Source organism: Blennius ocellaris, assembly GCF_963422515.1.
Source record: "Blennius ocellaris genome assembly, chromosome: 7".
In the NCBI taxonomy this organism is placed as follows: domain Eukaryota; kingdom Metazoa; phylum Chordata; class Actinopteri; order Blenniiformes; family Blenniidae; genus Blennius; species Blennius ocellaris.
Window position 1 is genome coordinate 119,970 of NC_137656.1, and position 20,948 is coordinate 140,917.

The window sequence follows — 20,948 nt, forward strand, 5'->3', positions numbered from 1 at the left end:
GACGGAGGATCAAACGAACAAAGAAGACGTGTCTTTCTTGACTCGTTCGTCCCACTTTGCTCCTCTCAATCACTCCATCAGCCGCACGCGACCACGCGACCACGCGACCACGCGCTCCCTTGCCAGCGTGCTGCGGCTGCATCGGCAGCACGCTCGTCTTCCAGCGCGCTATGTAGGCCAGTCCCTCGGTCTGCACAGTGAATTACAGCGACGGACAGGAGAGGATTACGTGTCTTAATGCAGGATGAAGGCCTTTGTTGCTATAATTCCATCTGCTTTATTTTATTTATTTATTTATTTATTTAGGAACATTTTCCCATAATTGAAGACGTTTCCATGCCTTGTCGTCGGCGTGTATAGCGGCTGGATGACGTCCTCATCGGGGCTTTAAAGGATCTGCAGATCAGCGCTGCAGGTGTAATTAGCATTTCACGCGGCTACGCGCTCCAGTGATTCATGACGCTTTTCTTTTCTTTCTTTTCTTTCTTTCTTTCTTTTTTTTTTTCCCGAAGGTCTGTCTCAGAGACAAATGCCCTGGATTTGTCCCGGCACTAATGCTCCGGGTGGTTTCGGTTATTAAATTCCCGAAACGACGTCCAAAACAAGGAAACCTTCATGTGAAGTGATCTTAAATGTCACGCCGGCGCTCCTCCACCAGGTTTCTGTCTGAATGCTAACACATTATGCAAATACTGCGTGTGTGTGTGTGTGTGTGTGTGTGTGTGTGTGTGTGTGTGTGTGTGTGTGTGTGTGTGTGTGTGTGTGTGTGTGTGTGTGTGTGTGTGTGTGTTTTTTAATTTTTACAGCACGTTTAACTATTATAACAATTATGTTCCTATAGATTGTTTGGATCTGGTGTTTAGCTTTCATGTTCAGGATTCACACACCAACACCAGTACACCAGTACATCAGTCCACCAGTACCACCAGTACATCAGTACATCAGTAACACCAGTACACCAGTACATCAGTACCACCAGTACCACCAGTACATCAGTACATCAGTAACACCAGTACCACCAGTACATCAGTACATCAGTACTACCAGTACACCAGTACCACCAGTACACCAGTGCCACCAGTACTACCAGTGCCACCAGTACTACCAGTGCCACCAGTACCACCAGTACCACCAGTACCACCAGTACCATCAGTACCACCAATACATCAGTACACCAGTACCACCAGTACACCAGTACCACCAGTACCACCAGTACACCAGTACACCAGTACTACCAGTACACCAGTACCACCAGTAGATTTCCACCGTCTGGTCTGACGGCCAGTTGCCCGTTGCTGCGTCGGCTCCCCAGCAATTTTTAGCCTGGTTGCCGCATGCTGCCACGTGTGGGCGGTGGCGGTAGTGGGGGGGGGGTGGAGGGTGATGGGGGGGGTGGGGGTACCTACTACAGCACACTAACTTTCTTAAGCAGTGCTGCTGAGGGGAAGTCCTGTGTGTTTGAAGTAGAGACCTTAGAGAGGCTGTTTACTCATGACTGGGGGGGTTGGGGGGGGGGGGGGGGGGGGTCAGGGGGAGGGGGGTTAGGGGGGGGTCACCTTTTGCACAAGAATGCCTGTGTCATGATGGCGGCGGTGGAGAGGAGGAATGTTCTCCACAATCTCAACACTGTCGGAGCCGTTTCTTCCTATTTATTTTACACACACACACACACACACACACACACACACACACACACTCTCAATCACGGCCCCTTTCTGCATCCCTGGAAAAAATTAAAAATGTCCTGTGATTCTATTAACGTGTCTCCATTTCCAGAGACTCACATCGTCGTTACGTCTTTAACTTGTTACGTCTTTATCGCTACGTCTTTAACGTGTTACGTCTTTATCGTTACGTCTTTATCATTACGTCTTTAACGTGTTACGTCTTTAACGTGTTACGTCTTTAACGTGTTACGTCTTTATCATTACGTCTTTAACGTGTTACGTCTTTAACGTGTTACGTCTTTATCGTTACGTCTTTATCATTACGTCTTTAACGTGTTACATCTTTAACGTGTTACGTCTTTATCGTTACGTCTTTATCATTACGTCTTTAACGTGTTACGTCTTTAACGTGTTACGTCTTTATCGTTACGTCTTTATCATTACGTCTTTAACGTGTTACGTCTTTAACGTGTTACGTCTTTAACGTGTTACGTCTTTAACGTGTTACGTCTTTAACGTGTTACGTCTTTATCGTTACGTCTTTAACGTGTTACGTCTTTATCGTTACGTCTTTATCATTACGTCTTTAACGTGTTACGTCTTTAACGTGTTACGTCTTTAACGTGTTACGTCTTTAACGTGTTTGGTCTTTAATGTTACATCTTTAACGTGTTGCGTCTTTAACGTGTTACGTCTTTAACGTGTTACGTCTTTAACGTGTTGCGTCTTTAACGTGTTGCGTCTTTAACGTGTTACGTCTTTAACTTGTTACGTCTTTATCGTGTTACGTCTTTAACGCGTTACGTCTTTAACGTGTTACGTCTTTAACGTGTTACGTCTTTATCGTGTTACGTCTTTAACGCGTTACGTCTTTAACTTGTTACGTCTTTAACGTGTTACGTCTTTATCGTGTTACGTCTTTAACTTGTTACGTCTTTAACGTGTTACGTCTTTAACGTGTTACGTCTTTAACGTGTTACGTCTTTAACTTGTTACGTCTTTAACGTGTTACGTCTTTAACGTGTTACGTCTTTAACGTGTTACGTCTTTATCGTTACGTCTTTAACTTGTTACGTCTTTAAAGTGTTACGTCTTTAACGTGTTACGTCTTTAACGTGTTACGTCTTTAACGCGTTACGTCTTTAACTTGTTACGTCTTTAACTTGTTACGTCTTTAAAGTGTTACGTCTTTATCGTTACGTCTTTAACTTGTTACGTCTTTAACTTGTTACGTCTTTATCGTTACGTCTTTAACGTGTTACGTCTTTAACGTGTTACGTCTTTAGCTTGTTACGTCTTTATCGTTACGTCTTTATCGTTACGTCTTTATCGTTACGTCTTTAAAGTGTTACGTCTTTATCGTTACGTCTTTATCGTTACGTCTTTAACGTGTTACGTCTTTAACGTGTTACGTCTTTAACTTGTTACGTCTTTAACTTGTTACGTCTTTATCGTTACGTCTTTATCGTTAAGTCTTTAACTTGTTACGTCTTTAACGTGTTACGTCTTTAGCTTGTTACGTCTTTATCGTTACGTCTTTAACGTGTTACGTCTTTAATGTTACGTCTTTAACTTGTTACGTCTTTAATGTTACGTCTTTAACGCGTTACGTCTTTAACGTTACGTGTTTAACGTGTTACGTGTTTAATGTTACATCTTTTACGTTTTACGTGTTTAATGTTACGTCTTTAACGTGTTACGTCTTTAGCTTGTTACGTCTTTATCGTTACGTCTTTAACTTGTTACGTCTTTAATGTTACGTCTTTAACGCGTTACGTCTTTAACGTTACGTCTATAACGTGTTACGTCTTTAATGTTACTTTATTGACACTTCTTCACTATTACTGCTTCTTTATTGACACTTTCTAACATTAATGTTACTATATTGACACTCTTTAATTTTTAATGTTACATTATTGACACTTGCACGATTAATGTTACTTAATTTATATTTCTTCTCTTTTACTTGTTCTTTATTGACACTTTTTAACTTTTACTGATACTTTATTCATATTTGTGTAATTATTATTAGTACTTTGACACTTGAACTTTTGCTGATGCTTTATTTATACTGCTTCTCTATTGACACTGTAAACTTTTACTGCGATAATTACACATTCCAGCTCTGCTGTTTGAACGTACTTGACGGAGGCAGTTTGCAGTCGAGACGCTCAGTTTTTTCTTCTAACGATAATTATTGTTATTTTTACTGTGATCAAAACTGTGCAGCAGGAAAAAAACCCCAGAAGTGATTGGAAACATGACAGACACACAAATTGGAGCCGTTAATTTCCAAAGTACAAAAATCCACAATCAAGTAAAAGTTTTTTTTTTTTTTATTGGAGCAGCGGAATGAAAGGAGATCTCGCAGGTTTCAGTGATATTTGATATCGGAAAGTTAAAACGACAATCACACGCCTCAGAGCCAAAGTATTGATCGTCTCGGAGAAAAGAAGAAACAAATAGATAAATGTGAAAGTTTCCACACGGCGGGAAGAATCAACGTCTTCCTCCTTGAACCGCCGGACTTCACCTCCTGGTCCGTCTGCCTGCAGAGTCGGAGCTCGCCGTTCCCGCCACGCTGGACTCGCTAATCCGCCAAGTCAACGACACGGTCCACCGCCGCCGCCGCCGCCATCGCCGGGACGCCGGGGAGAACGACTACAACATCGAGATCCTGCTGGGAGTCGACGACTCCGTGGTTCGCTTCCACGGCAAGGAGCACGTGCAGAACTACCTGCTGACGCTCATGAACATCGTGAGTACACGCCACGCCACGCCACGCCGCGCCGCGCCACGCCACGCCGATATATAGATAACTCTATCTAGATATATAGATAACTCTATCTAGATATATAGATAAGTCTATCTAGATATATAGATAAGTCTATCTAGATAAGTCTATCTAGATAAGTCTATCTAGATATATAGATAAGTCTATCTCGATAAGTCTATCTAGATATATATATATATAACTCTATCTAGATATATAGATAAGTCTATCTAGATATATAGATAAGTCTATCTAGATATATAGATAAGTCTATCTCGATAAGTCTATCTAGATATATAGATAAGTCTATCTAGATATATAGATAAGTCTATCTCGATAAGTCTATCTCGATATATAGATAAGTCTATCTAGATATATAGATAAGTCTATCTAGATATATAGATAAGTCTATCTCGATAAGTCTATCTAGATATATAGATAAGTCTATCTCGATAAGTCTATCTAGATATATAGATAAGTCTATCTAGATATATAGATAAGTCTATCTAGATATATAGATAAGTCTATCTCGATAAGTCTATCTAGATATATAGATAAGTCTATCTAGATATATAGATAAGTCTATCTCGATAAGTCTATCTAGATATATAGATAAGTCTATCTAGATATATAGATAAGTCTATCTCGATAAGTCTATCTAGATATATAGATAAGTCTATCTAGATATATAGATAAGTCTATCTCGATAAGTCTATCTAGATATATAGATAACTCTATCTAGATATATAGATAAGTCTATCTAGATATATAGATAAGTCTATCTAGATAAGTCTATCTAGATAAGTCTATCTAGATATTTAGATAAGTCTATCTATATATATATATACAAGTCTATCTAGATATATAGATAACTCTAGATATATAGCTAGTGGGTCATGGCTTCATCATGCAGGGGAACAAACTAAGAATTCAGGCTCTTACATTCAGCTGACTGATGCATCATGGGAGATTTGGAAGACGGCGTAAACAAGGCCGACGGCGTCTCCCCTTCGTTCAGCCTGGACTCCGCCCCCGCCCGCCGCCGCCGCCACCGCCGATGAGTCATGTGACAGTTTGGGCCTTGTTGCCCTTGGTCTCCAGCTGACGGTCTCCTGGCAGACGAGACTCGGGGACGAGAGTCCCTCAGACACAATGACGGGATCAGCGCCGTCACAGTCCTGCTGGATGTTCATCCTCCTGCCGCACAGCGACACCGATGCCGATCTGTTCACTGAAGCGCCGGCGGCGGCGGCGTTGATTGACGTGCGGCCCGTCACCAGGGGGCGGCGGGGAGCCGCCACGCTCGGCATTGAGCGCGTTAAAGGTCACCGGTCGATTAAGTCACGGTATATTTGCTCCGAGAAACAAGATTCAAGCGTGAGATATTTCAGTATTTGTAAAGAGGGCAGAAGAAAAAGAAGTCAGAGTGACGCCGTCGGGTTTCGTTCGCCGTTTTAAAGTGACGTCGCTCAGCTCACTTAACGCAGGTCACGTATTTAACGTACTGCCCTTTAGCTACTTGCAGTACTGAGTACTTATTGAATGTCATAAAGCCTGATTCAATATTAGTGCTCAATTTTCTGCAATTAATTGCGATTAATCGTGATTAATCACATTTTTTTCTGCCGAAGACTGAAGCTCGTAATTAAATGTGTATGGAAAATATTTAGGAAAAATCGTGGAATTAATGTAGATTCAACACGTATAAGTATATTTAGTATTTAGTGTATTTAGTATCCAAGTGTGTTCAAAGTCGAAGAACATTTTTCTGACTTTCTTTGATCTTTGGGTGAACACAAAGACTTTGAAAGGGTTTTTGAAGGGGTTAATATTCCAGGGTTTTGATTCTGCGTTGCTCCCGTCAGGATGATGTAACGTTTTCTAGAAATCAGTGACGTGCTTCACTGCGTCTTGTTTGTGTTTTATGAATTAAATATGAGATTACGCACCGTCACATCCTCTGAGCTACGTCGAGGCGAACTTGGGTTGTAAATCTCATTCTTTGTGCACCGATACAGAATAATTGAATTCGTCACCACCAGTCTGGGTTTGATCCAGACATAAATGTGCGTTCGGAAACACGTCGTGGCATTTGAACTAGTTTGTGACAAAGTCTGCAGAAAGTAAATCCACAACTTGTGTAAACCTGAAGAGTTTCATTCTGGTTCAGTCAAACTGGAAAACCTGCTGGATTTACGTTTTCATTTACGTTCTTCTTCTTCTCCTTCTTCCTTTTCCTCGTCTTCTTCTCCAGGTGAATGAGATTTACCACGACGAGTCCCTGGGAGTTCACATCAACGTGGTCCTGGTCAGGATGATCATGCTGGGCTACGCCAAGGTGAGAGCGTCTCGCTACGCTAGGCTAATGTAGCCTGGAGCCCGAGCTGCTGGTGGCGAGAGGATCAGTCACTTTGATCATGTTTAGCGTGTAGCATCGCTGGTGTGTGAGCCTGAAACTCTTTAGCATGTAGCATGTAGCGTCGCTGGTGTGAGCCTGAAACTCTTTAGCATGTAGCATGTAGCACGGCTCGGAGTTACGTGTTGAGCAGTTAAACTGCTGAGCGACGTCGGGCTGACCCTGCTGGTGATGAAGTTGCCGGTGATGAAGTTGCATGTGATGAAGTTGCTGGTGATGAAGTTGCATGTGATGAAGTTGCTGGTGATGAAGTTGCCGGTGATGAAGTTGCATGTGATGAAGTTGCTGGTGATGAAGTTGCCGGTGATGAAGTTGCATGTGATGAAGTTGCTGGTGATGAAGTTGCCGGTGATGAAGTTGCATGTGATGAAGTTGCATGTGATGAAGTTGATGGTGATGAAGTTGATGGTGATGAAGTTGATGGTGATGAAGTTGCCGGTGATGAAGTTGCCGGTGATGAAGCTGCCGGTGATGAAGTTGCCGGTGATGAAGTTGCCGGTGATGAAGTTGCCGGTGATGAAGCTGCCGGTGATGAAGTTGCATGTGCTGAAGCTGCCGGTGATGAAGTTGCATGTGATGAAGCTGCCGGTGATGAAGTTGCATGTGATGAAGTTGCATGTGATGAAGCTGCCGGTGATGAAGTTGCCTGTGATGAAGTTGCTGGTGATGAAGTTGCCGGTGATGAAGTTGCATGTGATGAAGTTGCTGGTGATGAAGTTGCCGGTGATGAAGTTGCATGTGATGAAGTTGCATGTGATGAAGTTGATGGTGATGAAGTTGATGGTGATGAAGTTGATGGTGATGAAGTTGCCGGTGATGAAGTTGCCGGTGATGAAGCTGCCGGTGATGAAGTTGCCGGTGATGAAGTTGCCGGTGATGAAGTTGCCGGTGATGAAGCTGCCGGTGATGAAGTTGCATGTGCTGAAGCTGCCGGTGATGAAGTTGCATGTGATGAAGCTGCCGGTGATGAAGTTGCATGTGATGAAGTTGCATGTGATGAAGCTGCCGGTGATGAAGTTGCCTGTGATGAAGTTGCATGTGATGAAGCTGCCGGTGATGAAGCTGCCGGTGATGAAGCTGCCGGTGATGAAGTTGCATGTGATGAAGTTGCATGTGATGAAGTTGCATGTGATGAAGCTGCCGGTGATGAAGTTGCCGGTGATGAAGTTGCATGTGATGAAGTTGCATGTGATGAAGCTGCCGGTGATGAAGTTGCATGTGATGAAGCTGCCGGTGATGAAGTTGCCGGTGATGAAGTTGCCGGTGATGAAGTTGCTGGTGTTGTAGGATCCATGTTTCTCGTCCTCTTGATGTTCTGAACGTTTACAGTCTTAACGTGACGAGGAATTGTGAACGTCTTCCTGGAAGCGTGGATAATAACGCTGAGCAGAGAGCGAATGCTGACAGATGTCAGACACACCTGGACGCCCGCCAAGAGCATTACTGGAACAACATCTACTTTTCTCTATTTATTTATTTTATGAGATCGATCCAGAGCGCTAAATGTACAATCTGCTCTCTGAACGCTTCTCTCACCATCTGCTGATGGAATACTAACTCTAATCTCTCTCTCTCTCTCTCTCTCTCTCTCTCTCTGTCTCTCTGTCTCTCTGTCTCTCTGTCTCTCTGTCTCTCTATCTCTCTGTCTCTGTCTCCCTCTGTCCCTCTCTCTCTCTCTCCTCTCTCTCTCTCTCTCTCTCTGTGTCTCTCTCTCTCTCCCTCTGTCTCTCTGTCTCTCTGTGTGTCTCCATCTCTCTCTCCCTCTCTCTCTGTCTCTCTCTCTCTCTCTCTCTCTCTCTCTGTCTCTCTCTATCTCTCTCTCTCTCCCTCTCTCTCCCTCTGTCTCTCTCTCGCTCTCTCTCTCTCTCTCTCTCTCTTTGTGTGTCTCTGTCTCTCTCTCCCTCTCTCTCTGTCTCTCTCCCTCTGTCTCTCTGTCTCTCTCTCTCTCGCTCTCTCTCTCTCTCTCTCCCTCTGTCTCTCTGTCTCTCTCTCTCTCTCGCTCTCTCTCTCTCTCTCTCTCTCGCTCTCTCTGTGTCTCTCTCTCGCTCTCTCTCTCTCTCTGTCTCTCTTTGTGTCTCTGTCTCTCTCTCTCTCGCTCTCTCTCTCTCTCTCTCTCGCTCTCTCTGTGTCTCTCTCTCGCTCTCTCTCTCTCTCTGTCTCTCTTTGTGTGTCTCTGTCTCTCTCTCCCTCTCTCTCTGTGTCTCTCTCCCCCCCCCTCTCTCTCCCCCCCCTCCCCCCCTCCCTCTCTCTCTCTCTCAGTCCATCAGCCTGATAGAACGAGGGAACCCGTCGCGGAGCCTGGAGAACGTGTGCCGCTGGGCCTTCTTGCAGCAGAAGAGCGACGCCGACCACGCCGAGCATCACGACCACGCCATCTTCCTCACCCGCCAAGGCTTCGGCCCTACGGGCATGCAGGGTGAGGCGCCGCCACGCGCTGCTTCTTTATGAAGACATAAGATCAATAATGAACATAAATAGACAACAAACACGACACAGACGCACAAAACAAAGTTAAACGGTCAGAGTTTGGCTCAGATTGGGGGATTCCCGCCGGATCTCACATGCCCCGCCCCCTTCTTCACGCTCAGCCAATCACAGGCCTGCTCGCTCTCACGGTGCTTTCAGGGAACTCGAAAGAATCCGAACCAACAAACGTTGTTAAACCTCAACATTCCAACTAGAACGACTGCAGAAGATACATTGGCAGGAAGCCCCGCCCCTTTTTTGGCAAAACCAAAAAGTAATCAGTAAAGCAACTAAGTTACTGTTGATAAGGCATGATCAGTAATCACATTACCTTTTTCAAGGTAACTGTAGCGACACTGGAAAACACACGACGGAGGCGAAGAAGAAAAATCCTTCATGAGTCGACGGTTTAGTGAAAATTCTTGTTTTTCATTTCCGCCATCTGGGCGTCGAGTGTTTTCACAACTTGTTCTTCACAATAAGCTTTGACTTCCTCAAAGTTTTCCTTTTTCAGCACGTTTGGTTTTTGTTTCTGCAGAAAATTCATTGTAATAATTTAAAACACATTTTCTTTTAACCAGAATAAAACCACGATTGTTGAAATACAAATCAACACCTGTTGTTGACAACAACGGAACAACTCTGAAGAAAAGTTTTGACGTGAGAAGTTACGTTAGAAACAAACCAGGCGTTTGCCAATTTCTATGATTGTTATTACAGTGACTGTCAAAATAAAACCACCAAGTTGGATTGTTATTAAGGTGACTGTCAAAATAAAACCACCAAGTTGGATCATTTTCAAGGTGACTGTCAAAATAAAACTACCGAGTTGGATCGTTATCAAGGTGACTGTCAAAATAAAACTACCGAGTTGGATTGTTATTACAGTGACTGTCAAAATAAAACCACCAAGTTGGATTGTTGTAATGGTGACTGTCAAAATAAAACCACCGAGTTGGATTATTATTAGGGTGACTTTCAAAATAAAACCACTAAGTTGGATTGTTATTACGGTGACTGTCAAAATAAAACCACCAGGTTGGATTGTTGTTATGGTGACTGTCAAAATAAAACCACCAAGTTGGATTGTTGTAATGGTTATTGTCAAAATAAAACCACTGAGTTGGATTGTTATTATGGTGACTGTCAAAATAAAACCACCAAGTGTGATTGTTATTACAGTGACTGTCAAAATAAAAGCACTGAGTTGGATTGTTATGATTCCTCCTCTCTGCTTCAGCATTTGAACGCATCACGATGAGTCGGAGGACTAAGAACCAATCAGAGAGCGAGGCCACGCCCACGTCGCTGCACAGAGACAATTGATCAGCTGTTTGTTTGTTTGGCCTCATTGATTGATCGTTGGACGTGTCCATCGATCGGAGGGACGCACGCGGAGGACGTTATTGACGACGAGGCGTCCGACTCTGCTGCTTTAATAGACTCATTAACTTCCTGTTGTTTCCCGCCTGCAGCTGATTAACTATCAGACCTGCAGCCTGTCCGGGAAAAACACAAACTTCGTTTCCACCAAACTAACGTCTGAAAGTGATGCTAGCATGTTGGCCACTAGTTGGCGCTGTTGGTTGTTTTCTTTTTTTTGTAATGAACGTTCTCATAAACTATGAGATTTAATCATTAATAACTGGAGAACAAGAACATTCTAGTGGACAAACCACCAAGTTGGATTGTTATTACGGTGACTGTCAAAATAAAAGCACCAAGTTGGATTGTTATTACAGTGACTGTCAAAATAAAACTACCAAGTTGGATTGTTATTACAGTGACTGTCAAAATAAAACCACCAAGTTGGATTGTTATTACGGTGACTGTCAAAATAAAACCACCAAGTTGGATTGTTATTACGGTGACTGTCAAAATAAAACTACCAAGTTGGATTGTTATTACTGTGACTGTCAAAATAAAACCACCAAGTTGGATTGTTATTACGGTGACTGTCAAAATAAAATCACCAAGTTGGATTGTTATTACGGTGACTGTCAAAATAAAACTACCAAGTTGGATTGTTATTACAGTGACTGTCAAAATAAAACTACCAAGTTGGATTGTTATTACAGTGACTGTCAAAATAAAACTACCAAGTTGGATTGTTATTACGGTGACTGTCAAAATAAAACTACCAAGTTGGATTGTTATTGCGGTGACTGTCAAAATAAAACCACCAAGTTGGATTGTTATTACGGTGACTGTCAAAATAAAACTACCAAGTTGGATTGTTATTACAGTGACTGTCAAAATAAAACCACCAAGTTGGATTGTTATTACGGTGACTGTCAAAATAAAATCACCAAGTTGGATTGTTATTATGGTGACTGTCAAAATAAAACCACCAAGTTGGATTGTTATTACGGTGACTGTCAAAATAAAACCACCAAGTTGGATTGTTATTACGGTGACTGTCAAAATAAAATCACCAAGTTGGATTGTTATTACGGTGACTGTCAAAATAAAACTACCAAGTTGGATTGTTATTACGGTGACTGTCAAAATAAAACCACCAAGTTGGATTGTTATTACGGTGACTGTCAAAATAAAACCACCAAGTTGGATTGTTATTACAGTGACTGTCAAAATAAAACCACCAAGTTGGATTGTTATTACGGTGACTGTCAAAATAAAATCACCAAGTTGGATTGTTATTACGGTGACTGTCAAAATAAAATCACCAAGTTGGATTGTTATTACAGTGACTGTCAAAATAAAACCACCAAGTTGGATTGTTATTACGGTGACTGTCAAAATAAAATCACCAAGTTGGATTGTTATTACGGTGACTGTCAAAATAAAATCACCAAGTTGGATTGTTATTATGGTGACTGTCAAAATAAAACCACCAAGTTGGATTGTTATTACGGTGACTGTCAAAATAAAACCACCAAGTTGGATTATTACGGTGACTGTTAAAATAAAACCACCAAGTTAGATTGTTATTATGGTGACTGTCAAAATAAAACCACCGAGTTGGATTGTTATTACGGTGACTGTCAAAGTAAAACCACCAAGTTGGATTGTTATTACAGTGACTGTCAAAATAAAACCACCAAGTTGGATTGTTATTACAATGACTGTCAAAATAAAACCACCAAGTTGGATTGTTATTGCAGTGACTGTCAAAATAAAACTACCAAGTTGGATTGTTATTACAATGACTGTCAAAATAAAACCACCAAGTTGGATTGTTATTACGGTGACTGTCAAAATAAAACCACAGAGTTGGATTATTTTTATGGTGACTTGTCCAAATAAATAATTCGATCGATTGAAGTTTTCCCGCTACTTTTCTCTACGAAGGCAGATTAAATTTTTTTTTTTTTTTTTAAATTGCCGCGTTTCAACATTTTCAGTTAAAAAAAAAATCGGTGTAGAAAAATGAAGTGAGACGTTTCTGTGGCGGTTAAACCCCCCCCCCCAATCAGACGACGTGTCCCCCCGACGCCCGGAGGACATTAGTCCCTGATTGATTCCATGACTTCCTGTCGGACGGCGGCGGTCAAGAAGCGGCGCCGTCCGGCGGGGAACGTCCAGCGAGCGGCGCTCCGACGAGGCGTCATTAAGCCTCGCGGCTGGACTGTGACCAGATTCAGGAGTGGGTCATTTCCACAACACCCTCCCCCCCCCCCCCCCCCCCCCCTCCCCTCCCCTCCCCCGCCCCGGCCAATCAGAGGGGCCGATGGTGACGATTAAACGGTTTTCCAGGCGTCCAGCAAAAAACACATTAACCCTCAGAAGGAGGACGAGTTTCTACTGACGGTGGAACGAAGACAACAAATCCTACAAACAACAAGCAAGAAATAATAACAAATAATCAACAAACATCTAAACAGAGGAGAGAAATAGACTTCAGACGTCGTCTCACTCTCACCTTTTCCACAACTTCCTGCTTAAGTAACTTGGTACTTTTATTTTGACAGTCACCATAATAACAATCCAACTTGGTGCTTTTATTTTGACAGTCACCATAATAACAATCCAACTTGGTACTTTTATTTTGACAGTCATTGTAAAAACAATCCAACTTGGTGGTTTTATTTTGACAGTCACCATAGCAACAATTCTACATTGTACCTTTATTTTGACAGTCCCTGTAATAACAATCCAACTTGGTAGTTTTATTTTGACAGTCACCGTAATAACAATCCAACTTGGTGGTTTTATTTTGACAGTCACCGTAATAACAATCCAACTTGGTACTTTTATTTTGACAGTCACCATAGCAACAATTCTACATTGTACCTTTATTTTGACAGTCCCTGTAATAACAATCCAACTTGGTAGTTTTATTTTGACAGTCACCATAATAATAATCCAACAAGAAATTAATTTATTAATTGCACAATTTTCTGTAATTAATTACATTAATTAATGTGATTAATTAATGTAATTAATTGCGATTAATTACATAATTTTTCTCCTGAAGACTGAAGCTTGTAATACATGTATGTATATATATATATATATATATATATGTATATATGTATATGTATATATATGGTGCTGTCAGATGATTAAAAAATTTAACAAATTAATTGTGATTAATCACCTTGTTTCTGAACAGTGAAGAGTGAAATGATATTTATTGAGAGAAAACCATGGAATCACTGAACTCAACACAGACTATATTTAAATTCAAAGACTATTTTTAAAACGTCCTTTTAGCTTTGCGTCAAACAAGTTTTATTTATGCGTTTATCTTGAGGCGAATGTTTGCGATACTGAAAAATACATGAGGGGAAAAAAAGACTCGATGTCTAATTATGTAACAAGAAAACGTCAGAACAGAGACGCTGAACCTCAAAGTCTCTTTCCTCAAGTCGGCGACAGACGTGAGAAGTAGATTGAGAAAAATCAATAGATTTAATGTGTTTGGCAGGATTCAGTTTAAATAATAACAAATAGACAAGAAGGTTTGGAAAATGTAAATAATATTAGAGCTTTTCTTGTTTATTTTGACTGTCAGATTACATTACATTACGTTACATTACATTACGTTACATTACGTTACGTTACATTACATTACATTATGTTACATTACGTTACATTACGTTACGTTACATTACGTTACATTACATTACGCTACATTACATTACGTTACGTTACGTTACATTACGTTACATTACGTTACGTTACATTACGTTACATTACATTACATTACATTACGCTACATTACATTACGTTACATTACGTTACATTACGTTACGTTACATTACGTTACATTACATTACGCTACATTACATTACGTTACATTACGTTACATTACGTTACGTTACATTACGTTACGTTACATTACGTTACGTTACATTACATTATGTTACATTACGTTACATTACGTTACATTACGTTACGTTACATTACATTACATTATGTTACATTACGTTACATTACGTTACATAACATTACGTTACATTACGTTACATTACATTACGTTACATTATGTTACATTACGTTACGTCACGTCACGTCACGTCACGTCACATTACATTACATTACGTTACATTATGTTACATTACGTTACGTTACATTACATTACATTACATTACGTTACATTACGTTACATTACGTTACGTTACATTACGTTACATTACATTACATTACATTACATTACGTTACATTACGTTACATTACGTTACGTTACATTACGTTACATTACATTACGTTACGTTACATTACGTTACATTACATTACGTTACATTATGTTACATTACGTTACGTCACGTCACGTCACGTCACGTCACATTACATTACATTACGTTACTTAATGGCCTTTACTTCTTACTATTTAACTATTAATGTTACTTTTTTTATACTATTTAACCATTAATGTTACTTTATTCTTACTATTTAACTATTAATGTTACTTTTTTTATACTCAGTCAATACTTTTGAACTTGATCTATTCTTTTTCACTCTACCTTTTTTAAAACCGCTCCTTACGTGGAACTTTATAAAGCTGCTCCGTCTGCACATGCTCAGTAGAGCCAATCAGAACAAAGTTCCCCCCGTGATGTCACGACTCCCAGGCCACATTCTCCCTGGACCTTTATTTTGACAGTCACCGTAATAGCAATCCAACGTGGTAGTTTTATTTTGACAGTCACCGTAATAACAATCCAACTTGGTAGTTTTATTTTGAAAGTCACCGTAATAACAATCGTTAACTTTTCTTCAGAGTTGTTCCGTTGTTGTCAACAACAGGTGTTGATTTGTTTTTCAACAATTGTGGTTTTATTCTGGTTAAAAGAGAAAAAAATGTTTTAAATTATTACAATGAATTTTCTGCAGAAACCAAAAAGGAAAACTTTGAGGAAGTCAAAGATTATTGTGAAGAACAAGTTGTGAAAACACTCGACGCCCAGATGGCGGAAATGAAAAACAAGAATTTTCACTAAACCGTCGACTCATGAAGGATTTTTCTTCTTCGCCTCCGTCATTCTTCTTCTTCCTCTTCTTCCTCTTCTTCTTCTTCTTCTTCCTCTTCTTCCTCTTCCTCTTCTTCCTCTTCCTCTTCCTCCTCTTCCTCTTCCTCTTCCTCCTCTTCCTTTTCCTCTTCTTCCTCTTCTTCCTCTTCTTCCTCTTCTTCCTCTTCTTCCTCTTCTTCCTCTTCCTCTTCTTCCTCTTCTTCCTCTTCCTCTTCCTCTTCTTCCTCTTCTTCCTCTTCTTCTTCTTCCTCTTCTTCTTCTTCTTCTTCTTCCTCTTCTTCCTCTTCCTCTTCTTCCTCTTCCTCTTCCTCCTCTTCCTCCTCTTCCTCTTCTTCCTCTTCTTCCTCTTCCTCTTCTTCCTCTTCTTCCTCTTCTTCCTCTTCTTCCTCTTCTTCTTCCTCTTCTTCCTCTTCCTCCTCTTCCTCCTTCTCCTCATCCTCCTCTTCCTCCTCTTCCTCCTCCTCTTCCTCCTCCTCTTCCTCCTTCTCCTCCCTCCTCCTCTTCTTCTTCCTCTTCTTCCTCTTCCTCCTCCTCTTCCTCCTCCTCCTCCTCTTCCTCCTTCTCTTCTTCTTCCTCTTCCTCCTCCTTCTCTTCTTCTTCCTCTTCCTCCTCCCTCCTCTTCCTCCTCCCTCCTCTTCCTCTTCCTCTTCCTCTTCCTCTTCTTCTTCCTCCTCCCTCCTCTTCCTCTTCTTCTTCCTCTTCCTCTTCCTCCTCCCTCCTCTTCCTCTTCCTCTTCCTCTTCCTCTTCCTCCTCCTCTTCCTCTTCCTCTTCCTCTTCCTCCTCTTCCTCCTCCTCAGTAATGGATCCATATTAAAACAGAACCTCCATCAGTTTCCCTCCGTCACAATGAGCCTCCTGCTGTTTCTTTCTTTCACCTTTGATGCTTTGATGTTGTTTTTATTCCTTGTAAAAGTTGAATAATTTAAAATGACATGAAGAAAAACAAGAAAAAGGTCAATCACAGCTATTTTCACTTTGTTGGCCGTTCAAGGTCCCGTCGTGTGAAGAAAACTGAGCGCTTTGTTCTTCTTCCAAAGGACGTTGATCCCGGAACAGAACAAAACCCCCGTCGTCATGGTTACCACGGTGATCAGCACCCCGTGGACTGAACTAGCTTTACCAGTGGAAGATAAAGTTTTACTTTTGTCTGCGTCAAATTATTTCTTTATTTATTGGTTAGTTTGTATTTGACCAACGTTGTGCAAAATCTACTCACATCATCATCCAAGGACCATTAGATTGTAATAGTAACAGTAATAACAACAATAATAGTAGTAATAGTAATAGTCGTAATAATAATAATCCATTAGATTGTGGGACGTTAACGGATAAATCAAAGTGGATGAAGCTCCTCATTGAGATCAAAGGAGATCAGCGTCTGTTGCCATGGAAACGCTCCCTGCTCAGTGCTTCCCACAGTTAGCATCGACATGAGCTAACGGCTATCATGCTAGTCATGCTAGTTCGGCAAAAAATGTGGCGTTGGCGGTTTTTTGTTGTTTTTTTTTGCATTTGAAGGCCAGAAGTACCTAAAACCTTAAACAACTTTTTAAAAAAAACGTAAAAAAACTGAAGCTCCGCCCCTTTCTGTCCGCAGGCTACGCCCCGGTCACCGGGATGTGCCACCCGGTCCGGAGTTGCACCCTCAACCACGAAGACGGCTTCTCCTCCGCCTTCGTCGTGGCTCACGAGACCGGACATGTGTAGGTTCCCACCCCACCCCACCCCACCCCCACCCCCCACAGGAAGTGATGACATCACTTCCTGTTCTGGCTGTGCAGTAGCATGAGGAGTAATAGGAGGCGTTCTGTCGGGTGACGGTTGGAACCTTCAGCGGTTTAGTCCTCATCTAGTCATAATTATGGTAATAATAATACATTTTATTTGTATAGCGCTTTTTAAAACACTCAAAGACACTTTACTTTGTCCTAAAATGACAAAATGCCGGCAGGAGACTTTATTTAAAAAGTGTGAACCAGAATGTTTCCAACAGAATGTTTCAGAATCCAAATATTCATATTTTTCCAAACACATATTCTATTTAAAACCCAAAAAAAAAGAAGAAGAAAAAAGTCAGTCGTGGAGAGGAAGAGTTGTGAAAATCAATCGTTGCCTAGCGACCCGGGCGGCCATTTTTTCAGATTGATGAACGTGGAGGGGAGAAAAACTCCTGGTTGTGAAGCCGGTTTGTCATTTGCATGTTAATCTGCTGGTTGGCAGAGACCGTCATCCTCCGTGGAGGGTGGAGGACGGAGGGCGGAGGGCGGAGGGCGGAGGGTGGAGGGTGGAGGGCCGTATCGGAGAGGCGGCGGCGGGACTCAATATGGTCGCCCTTGATAACATCTGACTGCTTCACACGCGAGGCTCCGTCTCCACCTGCAACCTCCACCCACGGCACCGTCAGTTCCTATATTTGTTTAAGATTTGTTTATTTGTTCGAGCCCTGAAGGAGCGACGGGAGGAATCTATTTCCTGGGAGTCGATGGGCCTCGGTGAGACGACTCCTCGAATCCCATGTCAAGATTAAGAAATGGCAGCTGGAGGAGGGCGGAGGACGGAGGGTGGAGGACGGAGGGTGGAGGGCGGAGGGCCGTCTGTAGATGACAGGATCGGCGGTGCGATAAGGGAAGGTATCGGAGAGGCGGCGGCGGCAGGACTCAATATGGTCGCCCTTGATGACATCTGACTGCTTCACACGCGAGGCTCCGTCTCCACCTGCAACCTCCACCCACGGCACCGTCAGTTCCTATATTTGTTTGAGACACGTTGGGAAAACGATTCGAGGAGCGAGTCGGTTCCTCGACGTGAAGTCGAGCCCTGAAGGAGCGACGGGAGGAATCTATTTCCTGGCCTCGGTGAGACGACTCCTCCAATCCCATGTCAAGATTAAGAAATGGCGGGTGGAGGAGGGCGGAGGAGGGCGGAGGAGGGCGGAGGAGCAGAGACAACACCGGTCCGATCCGGCAGATTAGCATCAATGGCTTGTGGGTTCAGAGCGACAGCTGACGGAGGCGTGAGGCTGGAAGGTGGAGGAGGAAGTCAGTCACAACGTCCGGCCGCCACGTCGCCGGGCAGATTACCGTATTTTCCGCCCTATAAGGCACCTAAATACCTCAAATTTTCTCAAAAGCTGCCAGTGCGCCTTATATATAGACGATTGTTCTACTCAAGACTGCTATTTGACAGCTGAACAACCAGAAGCTTTTATTTTGACAACTCTAACTTCGCAACCGGATCTTCAGAGCGGACGACACTCCACACAACACCTTCATCACTCATGGTTGCACACCAACATTCTAACAAACCAAAATAAACTAGATGAAATAATGACTCCCTAAACTGGGGGACAAAAACACATAAACACAATCAACACAACACCAAGCCCAACAACAACCCACAATAACCTCCAACAACACAAAACATGAATTTGTCGCTGCAAGGCATGATGGGACATCATGCCTTGCAGCGACAAATTCAACCTGAGCTCCTCAGTGCAGCCGATAGAAACTCCCATAATTCATTGCAGCTGTTTGTGGTGTTTTAAATGCAATTATTGGGGGTTCTATTTGGTTTGTGGTGTCGGTAATAATTGTGTTGTGTTGTGTTTTTGTTGCTTAGTTCATGTAGTTTAGTTTATTACCGGTAGTTGTAAGTTGTCAACCAGCAGTGAAGAAGGTTTTGTGTGTAGTGTCCTCCTGGCATAGGCTGCAGGTAGGACTATCAAAATAAAGTGTGTGCACCTCTCTGGGTGTTAGAATCAGTGGAAAATGTAACCTAATGGCTTTGAGCTATAAATGTTGCTGACCACTGGTCTATTCTATGCGCCTTATAGGGCGGTGTGCCTTATATATGAATGAAGTTGTAAATTATGTCAATCAATGTAGGTGCGCCTTATAGGGCAGAAAATACGGTAGCAGAAATCGGTCGTGGTTCCAATATTTAAAAGGCGGCGAGTGGCGAGCGGCGTTATCTGGGTGTTGGAACGAAGCCCGTCAAACTGAAACATGGAATTTGTTCGGCAGCTCATTTGAATATTCGGATTAAGGAAAGAGCCTGGCGGGAAATGAAATCCGCCGGCCGCCTCCAGGACTGAACGAGCCGGATTAGGATCTCCGTCGATTAGCGAGACGTTGGGACGCGATGCGCCGTCATACGTGTGGCGTGTGGAGACGGAAAAAGCGAATTGCATGAAATCGTCAGGGCTGACGTGTCGTCATCCGAGGACCGCTCGGTTAGCTTTTAGGACGTCGGCGGAGAACCGTTTCCGAATTGACGACAAAAAAGCGGTGGGGGGGGGAAAAAAAAAAAGTCACATACAAAGCGGATGAGAGAGGAGATCAAAGGCTCCTGTTGCCATGGAGACGCTCCCTGTGCAAGTCTATCACACGGATATAGCTACCCGCTATGTTAATTAGCGTCGATCTGAGATGACGGCTATCATGCTGGCGATGCTAGCTGCGACTCCGACAGATGTGACGCTGGCGAAGGTCTGCACTCTACCAAGTGTAGATCTGGTTTATCTACCGACTGTAGCTCTAGTTTGTCAACAGAGTGTAGCTCCAGGTTGTCTACTGCATCCAGCTCTAGTTAGTCTACCGAGTGTAGCTCTAGTCTATCTACCGAGTGTAGCTCTGGTTTATCTACCGAGTGTAGCTCTGGTTTATCTACCGAGTGTAGCTCTAGGTGATCTACTGAGTGTAGCTCTAGTTGATCTATCGAGTGTAGCTCTAGTCGATCTACCGAGTGTAGATCTGGTAATTCTACCGAGTGTAGCTCTGGTAATTCTACCGAGTGTAGCTCTAGTTATTCTACCGAGTGTAGCTCTAGTTATTCTACCGAGTGTAGCTCTAGTTATTCTACCGAGTGTAGCTCTAGTTATTCTACCGAGTGTAGCTCTAGTTTATCTACCGAGTGTAGCTCTAGTTATTCTACCGAGTGTAGCGCTAGTTTATCTACCGAGTGTAGCTCTGGTAATTCTACCGAGTGTAGCTCTGGTAATTCTACCGAGTGTAGCTCTGGTAATTCTACCGAGTGTAGCGCTAGTTATTCTACAGAGTGTAGCTCTAGTTATTCTACCGAGTGTAGATCTAGTTATTCTACCGAGTGTAGCGCTAGTTTATCTACCGAGTGTAGCTCTGGTAATTCTACCGAGTGTAGCTCTGGTAATTCTACCGAGTGTAGCTCTGGT

At 42.5% G+C, this 20,948-nt stretch overlaps 1 protein-coding gene across 1 annotated transcript in view; it reads left to right on the forward strand.

Annotated features, from left to right (window-relative positions):
- The window catches only part of adamts3 (ADAM metallopeptidase with thrombospondin type 1 motif, 3), a gene marked incomplete at its 3' end in the record, with an annotated part of 103,584 nt that overhangs the window by 32,975 nt on the left and 49,661 nt on the right, over positions 1-20,948 (forward strand). Inside the window, exons 5-8 of the mRNA XM_080499894.1 lie at positions 4,223-4,425; positions 6,695-6,778; positions 9,116-9,272; positions 17,358-17,463. Coding sequence (XP_080356020.1) covers positions 4,223-4,425; positions 6,695-6,778; positions 9,116-9,272; positions 17,358-17,463 — 550 coding nt within the window. The remainder of the gene's footprint in view (positions 1-4,222; positions 4,426-6,694; positions 6,779-9,115; positions 9,273-17,357; positions 17,464-20,948) is intronic.